The sequence below is a fragment of the Aythya fuligula genome, chromosome 11, assembly GCF_009819795.1.
Source record: "Aythya fuligula isolate bAytFul2 chromosome 11, bAytFul2.pri, whole genome shotgun sequence".
Lineage (NCBI taxonomy): Eukaryota > Metazoa > Chordata > Aves > Anseriformes > Anatidae > Aythya > Aythya fuligula.
This window is the reverse complement of record NC_045569.1, coordinates 20343242-20355777: the sequence shown is the minus strand read 5'-3', so window position 1 is coordinate 20355777 and position 12536 is coordinate 20343242. Positions and strand designations below refer to the sequence as shown.

General features: G+C 48.3%; 1 protein-coding gene across 1 annotated transcript in view; it reads right to left on the bottom strand.

Annotated features, from left to right (window-relative positions):
* The window catches only part of PIAS1 (protein inhibitor of activated STAT 1), a 50890-nt gene that overhangs the window by 24305 nt on the left and 14049 nt on the right, over positions 1-12536 (bottom strand). The window contains exon 2 of the mRNA XM_032194851.1: positions 7084-7528. Within this exon, the coding sequence (XP_032050742.1) occupies positions 7084-7528 (445 nt within the window). The remainder of the gene's footprint in view (positions 1-7083; positions 7529-12536) is intronic.

Sequence of the window (12536 nt, the reverse complement as noted above, 5' to 3'; positions counted from 1 at the left end):
TCACCTTTTAAAAAGGCAAAATTCAGGCAGGCTTTGGGTTGTGCTCAGCAGCAAGAGAACCAGGAAATTCATAACATAATGTACGTAAATACTGGTAATGCAGCTCGCCCAAATCCTCTTGCATCGATCCAGGAAGGGGCTCAGCTGCACACCTGATTTTTGGAGATTTTGGGGAGGTGAGACCGAATGCCTGCTACAGCACCTGGTAATAGCCACAGGGGGAAAAAGCAAGCTGCTGAGTGGCGCAGAACCGAGGAGACACCGATACACCTTCACTGGGGACCCGCAGCACCTCCGGATGCCCCAGTAGCGCTTTTAAAACCACCACAATTTATGAAGCTCGTGGGTAATGCAAGTGTTTATCCGCCAGCGCTTCCTTCCCATTAACCGCAGCCTTTCAGCGCCGAGCAGCACCGCCGCCACACCAAGCGGGCCCAGAGGTGCTGGGGGTGACAAGGACCCTGCCCCAAGGCCCTGTGATGGGCCCAGGCCACCCACAGCCCCCACCAGCCCACTTTTGGACACCTCCAGCCATGGGGTACTCACCGCCACCTCTCCGGGCAACCCGTTCTGGGTCTCACCTCCTCGTACCCAACTCCTGAGGGCCACCAGAGCTGCACCAGCCCTGTTTGAAGCAGGACCGGGTGCCAGGCAGGGCAGAGCAGGGCCGTGGGGCTGCACAGGGCTCTTCCTACCTGAGCTGTGGGCACCGGGACCACCACCGAGCCCAGCCCCTGGCACCCTGCGTGTCCCCAGCTACCACTTCTGCATCACCCCCCTGCTTGCTGCCATCCCTCAGTTCCTTTACTTCACCCCAACCACTTACCCCAGCAGACACCGCACAACCTGAACACCTCGAGGCACTTCGAGACCCCTCAGAGGGAAGTGTTTTAAGGAAATTTAAACCCATTCTGCCTTTGTTTGCAGGGCCCAGCTCCCAGCCCGCTTCCACGGCTTACAGCTGCCCTCACAACCACATAGCATTGCTGTCAAGTGACAGCATCACATCCTGGGGCTTAAAACTGATAAAAAATGAGCTCGGGTTCTGGTCAGTCTGCTGCACTCATCTCTGAGGACCATTTGCAGATTCTACTTGACTTTAGTCACCGCTGCTAACAGTTAATACTCAGAAGCAATAGGCATAGCTACAGTGGGGGTGGGAAAGGCAGGGAGTAAAGAGAGCTTATTTGAAACAGTGCCTAAATATACACGTACAGAAATAGCCTGGAAATACTCCAAGGGCTACAATTAATTCATAAGTATTATGCATTTTATAACTTCTCATGATATGTTGTATAAAAAGACTAGATCAGCTGGAAGCTCCGCACAATTGGACAGACATTTATGGGGTTTTGGGTTTGTTTTCTTTATGTCGGTCACATAGCCCTGCGTTTCTGAGCAACACGGATTTCTGGCGACCAACAGGGCCAGCTCCACGCCGACTGTGAGTGCCAGGACTCTCCCCCTGCCATCCCACCCCATGCACTAAGTGGCCCCAAACCCCATGGGCCCACAGCTCCCCACTGCAGACCTTTTCCATCACGCTGCTGGAGGGAAGGAGCCCACCGGAGCCTCCAGACCCTGCTCAAGCCACTTGATTGACCCAGACACCTCAATGCATGTCCCAAAAACTCCACTGCTGCCACTCGGGCTGGGTAGTCTTGGCTTCTACCCCTGTGAGCACAGGCAGTGGGTAAGGACCCCAAGGGAGCCGTGCTATGAAGCTGGCACCGCCACATCACTGCGAGGCCCACCCCCATTCTAGCGTGCTTTTGGTCTTAACAAGCTAGCAACGAGTTTTATAATCCTAGGAGGAAGGCAAAACAATAAATATGAAGTTTATGATTAGATAACAGAGTCCCTGCTGAGCTCGGTACTACGAGCAGCACAACCCACAACACCTTTTCCTGAAAGCCACCCTAACGGGAGGTTAAACTATCTGTAAGGGTCCAAGCTGAAGACTGGAAGTCCCAGCAGCACTTCTAGCATCTGTGAAGCGATACCAGCGCCTCAGCTGCAAGTGGAAGTCTTAAAAATACACCTTGTAATAGCACAGCTTCCTCCCTCACGCTGTGTGAGCAACACTCCCGAGCCCCAGCACACTCGGATCCTGCTCCGAGTTTATTCACCGAGTGCTCATGGATTCCTCGTGTATTTTGGGTAAACTGTGCGGTCTGCCATAATTCCTTCTACTAAAATTATCAAAAAGATACCCTAATCTGATCCTGGGAAGCGAGGTAGCTTCCTAGCTCCATTTATATCAGAGTCCTGGGTCCTTGGAACCTGGGCATCCAAGCATGGGGAGACAGCAATCTGCTGGGGTGAAGAGGAAGAAATAATTCTCCTTTTCTTTTAACACAGCTGGGTAAAACTACCTCATACTCGAGAGAAACAGGCTGCAGTCTATGGAAAGATTCTCTATATGTGACCTTGAAGCATACCACATGCAAATAAAAGCCGAAGCCAAAAAGAGAAAGCCCAGCGCGCTGCAGTTCGAGCTCTGCTCCAGCACGACGCAGGAGCGAAGATTTCAGCTCACTCTTGCACAATTAAACGCTGTCGAGCAGGAAGTCAGATGGCTCAGGCCCGAGCTGAGAATGGAGTATTTTGTTGAACTTCCTCCCGCAAAGCACATTTAAAAAAATAACAAACAGAGAAGACAGTAAAAGCGTGACTTTCATCTAAACCATGATAGCGATTAGACACAGCAACAGATCAGCCTGCTGATAGACGAAAGGGTGAAACACTCGCCAAACAAAACTTTTATACTTTCCAACCTAGATTTCTACCTGATTTAAATTGTTTAATAGCTGTAGCTAGAACTACAGCCACCCTGAAGATTTTGGTCAGATCAGTTTCAGGCTCTGCCTTCAGGAAGGCATCGTGTCCTTGATCAATCGCGTGCAAAGAAACGTAGGCAAAAAGCCCCATTTCCACAGCTCCGATTTAGGGCCCAGATTTAAGACCCACCATCGTGTTCCGCATCACTTAGCACAGAAGCACAAACAAATTCCAGGCTGATCTTCCCTACGTGTTCCAGACAGCTTTACAGGAGTGTGTACGTACATCCCACAGCATAGCCCGCAACCTCTTTAATCCCTGAAATTGCAAAGAAAAGGTTAATCTCCCGGTACAGGCAGGTAAACAAAGACCTGTAACCCAGTCACAGCGCTTTTTGGAACAACCACAGAGCCAAAGCAATTAGCAATGACATATGCTATAACGAGAAGGATTTTTAAGATGTTGTTTAACGATCTGATGTCCCTTCCCTAAGAATCTGGCAGAATTTGGGTACTCATTACTCAGCTCATAGTAAACACGTTTCACCACACACGAGATATTATCTGTGATAGAAGTTTCTTTTAGAAAATTGGCCCCACGCTTAAAAACCAACCAATTAGCCGTGCCTATGCACTCACTGAGGGCTGAAAATAAGGAAAAAAAAATAAGTGAAAGCTGCAGCTTCGCTTGAGAAACTAACAACCAAACTTCTCCTATTTAAAGGAGTTCCTATGTGGAAAACAAAGGGGAGAGGCAGTTTTCATACATTCACCGAGGCCAAACGGGATCTCTCTTCCTCCAAAAAAGAAGTGGATGACATGGAATCGTTCACCACAGAGCAGTGTGCCCAGGCTCTCCTTACTGCTGTGAGAGCTCAGGGTAAAGATTCACCCACCACCGTACATTTTCAAAGCAGAGCATCCTTTATTGACTCGTGCACAAAAATACCAAAGATGGTGCTTCCTTGATTTTGCAGTGAGGATGACTTATCAAATATGGATCAAACTGCACTGCATTTGGAGAGCTGCTCCTCCTCTGAGCTAAGCAAGGCCCCTGACAGTCTTTTTGGGATAAGGAGAACGCTGTCACCCCCCAAGCCCAGCTGACACAACCATGACTGCCAGTGTTAGCTGCACGGCTCCGAGAGCACCACGCAGGGGTTTTGTGCTTGAAACGCTCGGAAGGCAAAGCAAGAGACTGTGCTAACCGAGCAGGGCAGCAGCAGGAGAGGAGTCCCACCGTCAGCAGCACCTAGGTGCAATTTGGGGCTCTTCAAAGACGAGCAGGTTGAAGTAGCAGAGGCCGAGTTTACAAGTTCAACCAGCTAGGCAGCTCCGCAAGCATCCCACTCGCTGCTTCCAGTTTTATGGGCTGCTGGAGCCAGAGAAAGTAAAAAATAAATAAATAAATAAAAAGTTAATCAGGAGCCTTCTGCCCTTGATTTTTTGCACGTGTTTCAGAGGCAGAGGCGTTGCAGAAAGGCTCCTCAGCTGCTGGTGAGCGGGGCACGGGAGATAAAGCACCGAGTTCCCTCCTCCATGTGAGTCCTGCCCAGCCAGCTGCCAGCGCGGGGACCTTATCGCAGGTCAGAGCTACATTTTGAGGAAGCGAGTGTAAGAAGGTAACATCCATTTCCTCCTTTTGTTCTTCGCATCGAAAATAATAGTTAGCAGACTTAATTTCCTTATCTGTTATTCACATTAGCTTGCGCACTGCCTACCTGCGTACAGTAGCTGGGCACAGAACGCATGCTCCAGTGCCCTGCTCTGCGACTCCCTTCCCCACGGCTTTGTCAAATTATTGTTTGTCTAATTCACAATTACTTCTGGAGGGGACAGAGGACTACCAAGGGCAATCTTCAAACAGCCCCACCTTGAATAGAGAAAGACCAAGGGAGAATCACATCCAAAGATGAGCTTCACTCAATTTCTACATAACTATTATTTCAGAAGAATCCAAATACTGCCAAACCAGTGGGGTTTTCCTCATTCTCTCTCACACATCTCTGCCATTCCAGCAGGTTCCACTTCAGCAGGGAGACGATCATCCAAAATCCCTCATCAGCTCCTAAGTTTGTTCTTGCGGTGCAGGGAAACGAAGTAAAACTCAAAGTTTCTTGTGCCACCTCATGACGAATCTGCCGGGGAAGAGCAAGCAGGAGAGCCTGCAACGCTGGCCAGGAGCCAAGGAGAAGTTCTGAGTTTGCAGCATGCATCTGCCATTCGGAAACAAAGCCAGAGAACCTCGAAATTTGGTACTTGAGGAAACTCACACTGCTTGCAGCACCGAGGAAGCTCTAACCATTTGGGGCAAATATTCACAAAATCATTTTTATTTATTTTTTTTTTTAATTGGAGAGCCAGTAACTGTAGAAATTGATACAATTAATTGCTTTTTTTTTATGTAGTTAGAAATCCAAGTCCGCTCTGCACTTCCATTTAAAGCCCCTGAGCTGCACAGCCCATTGCTCCAAGTTGTTCTGCCCTGGGCAGCCCCCACAGGTGGCCCTGCCTGGACCACCTGGAGAGGACCAGATGGAGCCAGAGGGCTCGGCCGTTCTGGGATACTGTGAAAGTGCATAAAAATGCATGTTGCTGGTTATTAATCCAATCGTTTTTGTCATCAACATATACATTAATTACTTTAAAACACCCTCATGACATTTACAGTTCACAATTTTACAATCCGTAGCCACGTTACTTTCCATCACAAAAGGAAACAAACGTCTCTCATGTGCATGGACACTGAAGCTCTCTTCCCCACAAAGCACAGGGTAAATCAGCTTTTTAACAGGACTGCTTCAGACAGACAGAAAGACGAAGAATGCATGTGCAAAACAAAAACCCCAAACATTAACCGAAAAAAAAACAAAATAGATTACTTAGAAGGTGCTTGGTTGGAGTTTCATCCACTTCCATTTTCTTACCCTAGCACTCAGAGTCCACAAAGTGGGGAAAAAAAAATCTCCTATTGTATGTGAACTCCTCAAGCAATAAGAAATGACAGAGCGTGAATTATGGTCTCTTAATTCGGGGCTGGTTTGGCAGGCACGGTGCTGACAGCCAAGCGTTCTTACCGCATCTAGGAATAAATGCATGCCATAATTCCTGTATTGGAATGTCTTGTCGAAATTACAGCGTTATTTTTAAGTATTTATAATGTAAAAGTGATGAAACACATTCCAAGTACCTAATTATCCCGTACCACCAGCACTGCCTGGAATGCTTACCCATCAATCAGATTTTAGACTAGAGCTAAATAGATCCAGCATACCTCTGAAAAGAATACCTGGACCTGAATGCGTGACTCTCTATTTTTCCTCACAATGTCTCAGATGCAGCAGTTAAAACGCGTGTGACAACTGTGCAACAGGCTTCAGAAGCCTGCAGACAACCAGCACTGCTCACTATCGGGCCTCCTTCAGCAGCTCAGACTATTGGGGTAATTATCAGTGTGAATTACCTGCTCATTTTGGCTTACGAGGGATCCCTTCTGCAAAGGGCAACCTTTTCAGTCACCACCTTCCTATTGCTCTCTGAAATCTCTTCCTCCTACTGGCTGTTCTCAGAGATTTTTGTGCAGGGTTTCAAGACAGCAGAAGGCCCCAGCATCCGAGCAGCCCCTCCGGGAATCAACAGGACCATTGTATTTCAGCAGTATTTACGAGTATTAAAAGTTAGCCACGCTCTGAAATGCTACATGGAGTCAACACCAGAAAAATCACCCACTGTTATATAATGCTCTGTAAGCATCAGATGATTCTCAGCAGCTACGCAAGTGATTTATACCTTCATCCAAAAAAAAGCGTTTCAAGAAAAGTCGCCACAACAGCAAAAGAACCATAAGTCATCCTGAACTCGGATGTCCAGGCCCTAAGGAATCACAGCAAATATCTAGCTTGGCATTCTTTCCCAGCACAGACGAGAAGATTTTTGTGGGCCTGATGGACTCAAGGTTTGTTTTTTTTTATAATTAAGCTGAATGTTTTTTAAAAACCACTCAAAGCAGACAGATGTGAGTTGTTTTTATTTTAAGTTCCTTTTTCTAAGGTTCAGTTGTTTCCTCTCAAACTCACCCCTTAAATATAACAGAACTTTGAACCACATTTAGTGGCTCAGCTAAAGCAACTAATGAGCGTTACGTAAGATGCCTCTCCATGTAGAACAATCTGTTCCAAAAGTTACCAAAAATAGCAATTCTCTAAACACCGATGTGATGCAATATTTAACCAGTTACTGCACGAGCGGATTAATTCCTCCATTACTAGTTTAAAAAGCCTTCGAATGTTGTTTGCAACCTTACCTAGGCTGGTAGGCTTGATCAGCTCATCCAACAAGTCATAAAAAGGTAACTTCTGGAGTTTTATGTCGGGATGGACAGGGTGGAGCGCAGATGTGAGGTGGGGGAGTTCCAGTTCGTGTTTAGGTCCCAGGAGCGAAACGGGAAGCAACGGTGACGTGGCAGGGTGGCCATCGTAACTGAGCTGTGGAATGGTAGACGGAGACAAAGCGGCTGGCATGGAGCTCGAGTGCACGCTGGGGATAGATAAGTCTGCAGGCGTCATGATTTTCTGCGGGAACCTTCGCCTATAGAGTTCTTTGATTTTCATTTGTACAGCGGGACTGCAGCCAGCCTTTAACAAATGCAGTGCTTTTGTGAGAAGTTCGTGTTTTCGTCCGTGCTTGTTCCTCCCCGCGTAGCCCAGAAGTACTTGCAGTTCAGAAACTCTAAGGCTCATAACCATTTGCTTAAAAGAAACAAAACAAAAAATTAGTATTCGAGTTACATCAGCCTAAACACTAACATTAGGATGCGGCTTAAGCCTGTTAAGCATAACATTTTTCAAGGCACACCACCACTGCTCTTCTCCCACTGATTTTCTGACATGCAATGAAACCAGGACTTGCTCACAGAGAGGTGCATCCACTTCCAAAGTCTGTAACGAGCAATTTTCAAGGGATTTCCATTTGCCATAAGGAATTCAGGACAGCAATACCGGTGAAAAACTGAGCCCGGGACAACTTGCCAGTACAAAAAATTAAACTTGTAAACAGAACTATTTCCTAATCAGTTTTCCGCTAACGTCTGTGACATTTAACAATTTTATTCATCTAGCTGCAAGTCAAAAAAAAAAAAAAAATCACGGATTGACAATACCCGAGTTTCCAGTGCTTGCACTTAAAAGCAGCGCCAGCCCTTAACTCCAGGACCCTTCTTCACTTTCAAGTCCCTCTCTCACTTTTTGCCATGCAGCATAACTATTCCACACAGGTTCAAAGGAAAGGAGAGAAATGATTGATGCTAAAAAGAAGAAATTATAACTTGAGTCATGTGTAATGGTCATGTGTATGACCATTACTGAGTTACAGGGAACTTCAGTTTCGAGCTGCTAACTCCCCTTCTCCCATCAGAGCCACGTGTTTTGTTTTGGATAGGGCAGCTTGGCTTTGCCCTCTGGTAATTAGCATCTTCATTTGCAGTCTTTTACTGTCTCCCAGTATGGGCTAATGAATCAGACTGGTAGGACTTGTAAACTGCTTCACTTCTTCAGGAACTGAGAAAAGCACTATGCAAAGCAGCGAAACCAGCAATCGCCTGCGCTCACTAAGTACTTCCCCGCCGGTCAAGCAGGAGCCAGAAAGTCAGCTCACCAGCCCAGTTTCTATTTTAAAGCCTGTTTCAGCGCTTGATAGTGGCTTACTCACCATAACAAGGCCCACGACATGAGCTGAAATGATATTCCTGCGGAATTTTGGACTCGCAAAGCAACCCGTGAGAGTAAGACGCCTACAACCCGTTGCCACAAGCAGCTATCTGGATCTTCTGCCTGAAGCCATTCAATACCCTGAATACTTTGTCGTCAATTCCAAAAAATCAAGTTCTAAATAGTACTTGCAGGATGTTGTGTGTGCTGGTTAATTCGGCATGTCAGGGTCCTGCAATATACCCTCTGCTGAATAACCAAACTCAGCACGGGCGTTCGCAAACAGCCTTCAGAGTACAAATGGTCTCATCCTCTCCAGTTCTTCACTGCGTTAAATACTCAGACATGTGTTACTCAAGGTCTTTTGCCATCAATTCTTACAGCTGAAGTGCCCCTAGTAGGAAGCACACTATACCTACTTCAGTGAAAACAGCCTGAAACTCCTACCAGCTCCTCAAACCTCCAGATTTTCACCAAACGGGTGTCCAAAGGAACTATTTCCCTACACTGAAATAGGTCGTGTTATTTAATGGCCCTAGATTAGATGATTCATGTACTTAATGAGGAATGCACCCAGGTAGATTTACCTAACTGTGCCACAACACTTGTGCTCTGATGAACTGCACCAACAGAACCGAACCGAACCACCGTGCTGCAAATCCGGGAGAAGCCTCGCTGCAGGCTGGCTCGAAGACTTCAGCTCCTCCAGGAGGCTGCTGACATCCCTTCCCCACAGGAGGCTGCTGACATCCCTTCCCCAAGCCCCAAAAACCTACTTCACACCTCCAACTACGGGCCTGTCACGGAGCCACGAACGGGAACAGCCAAGGCACTCCGTAAGAGCCGCAACGCCTTACTCTTTCAAGACACCTCTGCTACGGGCTGAAGTGTTGACAGCTGAAAGGAAAGCGAAACAAACAGCTCTGAAACACGGAGAGGCACACCACAATGCTTAGCAAGTATTTCTTCAGCAGAACGAGGAGCTGCAGTGAAGGGCTCCACCTGTGACCGTCACCATCAAACATCCCCTCCTCGGCAGCCGGCTCCCGGAGCTGCTCCGTGGGCTTGTTTTGCTATAAACTTACAGGCCCCGTTGGCAAAAAAATAAAAAAAAAAATGCTGAGGAATAAGAAATAATTGAGCTAAGTGAGAAACTGCTGCTACGCCCTGGAAGTTCTCCATTTCTGAAGTTACAGGCGAGTGAGGAGTCAGCACACCGACAGCAGGGCCGGTCGCGCAGCCAGGCTCTCGAACCAAAGCAAACAAAATTCCTCAGATTTTCCCCACCCTGAAACAGTCCTTGCAAAGAACACGAAAAATGTTCCTTGCAACGTTAGGGGCACCGACAGATGGGTCAATTAGCAACAGTCAATCACAACCAGCAACAGAGCTTTGTGGTTTCGCTCCAGTTTGCATTTTCCTGGCCAACCTCCCCGCCAGGGCAGCAGCCCCCCGCAGGCAGAGCAAAGGCTCGGGAAGCACCAGTCCATACGTTTTTTTTTGCCACACCTCGTGGCAATTCGAGCCCTTTGCTGGCTCAACTACATCAGCAAAGCCACGAGGCGTTTTGCGTGGGGAAGCCTTGCTGATCCTGGGCGGCCACGGCTCGCTTGGGGCAGTGCAGCTGCTTCCTCCCGACGCCAGGATAACCAGGACGAGACCCGGCCCTACCTCTGGCTGTTTATCAGCACAGGCAAGAGGCTTGTTTGCTCCTTCCTAATGCTAGAGGAAGGAACAGGCAAAAAAAAAAATAATCAAGGTTGGTTCGAGTTAAATCCAGATATCAAAGAGGGAAAGATTTGCAAACTGCAGTTACAGGTAAGGAGGTGTCGTGTCCTCAAGTACATCCCTGCTCCTCCAGACATTGCACCAGTGCAGGGGAAATTGGGGCCATTTGGCCAAGAAAAGGTTAAGCTGCTTGCGTAACTGCAGCGGGAGAACCGGTATCAAACAAAGGGGGTGTGCTGAGGGAATCGTGCATTTTGGTACCCGGCATCCAAAATTTGGAGGGACGGTGAGGAAAAAGAGGAAAAACTTTCAAGGAGCAGAAGAGCAGAAACCAGCTCTGCAGAAACTCGCCGCAGTTTAGCGGAGCGCTTTTTTGACTCACTGCACAGACCTTCAGAGGGTTTAGAAGGTAACCCTGATCTGCACACACACACAGCTGACATTTCCTGCTCGACAGCACAACACAGCCACGTGCTCCCCGCAGACGTTGCGTTAGTCACCAGCATCGCCTGGCTGCTTGCAAACATCCCCCCAACCCACAGCCCCTCGCCCAGGGCTCCCGAAGCCAGCAGAGCCCTTGGGTGCCCCGAGAGAAGCCACCACGTTTTATTTATCAGGGAGGAGGGTCACGGAAGCATCCCGAGGCTGCTTTATTTCCCCCCTGTTCCCAAATCGGGGCCGTGGCTCTCCCGGCCAGGAGCCCAAGCACTTGATCCAGTTCCTGCCCGCTGAGGAAACGGAGCTCAGCCACCTCAGCTGGAGCCAAGGGGGCATCCATCCTGCTCCACGCCTGCTTCAGGTAAATGGCAAGGGCTGAAAGAAAACAGCTTCAGGATGCAAAAGCAACCCACGGGCGGCATCCTTCGTCAGCCACCCACTTCTTCCCCGGGGCTGGCGATAGGAAAGGGCTTTCTGCCCCCAGCTCCTTCCCGCATTGCTGCTCCTTCAGTGGCTATACCAAAAGCTCAGGCATGAAAACTTTAAGTCCCCCAAAGTCTAGAGGTGAGGTTTTTACAAGCCTGGCACACACCACGGTGTCACTGTGCATTTTGCAGCCCCTGACCCACTCAGAGCAGCAGCATTTAGAGCCCCAGCCATCAGACCAAAGCTTTCTGGAAGGGGTTAGTGCTCGATGGCCAGGGATCAGCCTCAGGACCTATCCGGAGAACTGCAGTTATTTCCGGATGCTTACGGTAACCAGAAGCTGTGAACAGGCTCCAAAACGCATTCGAAATATCTGCCAGGACAACCAGCACCATTTGGCTGGGTACCACACCACAGCGTGTGCCTAGAGCTATGCAACAGGTCCCACACGGCTCCCTAACCATCACCACCAATGCTGGAGGAGGAAGAAAAGTAGAACACACCTCGCACCAGGCGGAAGAGAGAAAAAGAAGAAAGAACCAGCATTGTTCTTTTTTTTTTCCCTAACAAAAGGGACTAGGAAGCATTAGATTACTATGGAAATGGTCTTGAATTAATCTCAGCGTGTTCCCAACATCCAGCTGTAAAAATACAGGAGAGTTCCTGCATGCCATGAACAGGCTCTTTAACCCGTGACATAAATCTTCTGGAGAAGAAAGCTGTGCATGAGCTACCTCTGCTCTCACAGGCTGAGCTCCTGGGCTCCTCGAAACGTCAGATTTGGGAACAGGAGAGACCACGAAGGTAAAAATGTTCCCGTCTTTTATGAAGGCGCATCCCCTCGTTTCTATCTGCAAGACTTGTGCAAGGAAACTATCGAGGTGAAACTATAAAAAAAAAAAGAAACCAGTCCCCAGAAAAGCTGCAGGAGGGAGTGAAACAAGCGATTCGTGGAAGCTCAAGCGCCTCTGTGACAGGTTGTAACTCCCTGCGTTTGTCTAATGCAACCAAACCACTAAAAGGTTGAAGTCACAGTAATTCAGGAGGGAGGGGAGGCAAAAGCCCAGAAGAACGGCCGTAAATATGCAACGCGCTGCAGCCTGGAAGGAGCCTCTTGGTTTAATAATGAGAAACTCAGCTGTCGGCCAGCGTGGTGCGTCCCACGGCTTGGCAAGGAGGCAGCACGCAAAGAATAGGTGCAAACCAATGGCAGGTACAAATTTTATTTGCCTTTTATTACACACAGAGGGAGATAGAGATAGGGTTTCTTTGGTTAAGCAGCACTCGGTGTTTACCCACTCTATCTGTGCTCATAAAGAACCTTTCACAATTGCGTGACCAAATCCCCACGTTCACCCAGTTGGCAACACAAATCATTTTAATCCGCTCGGAGCGCATCAGTGTGATGATCGTACACTGCAAATGCCACCAGCACTCAATCCGGGCTGTTTTCATCTCC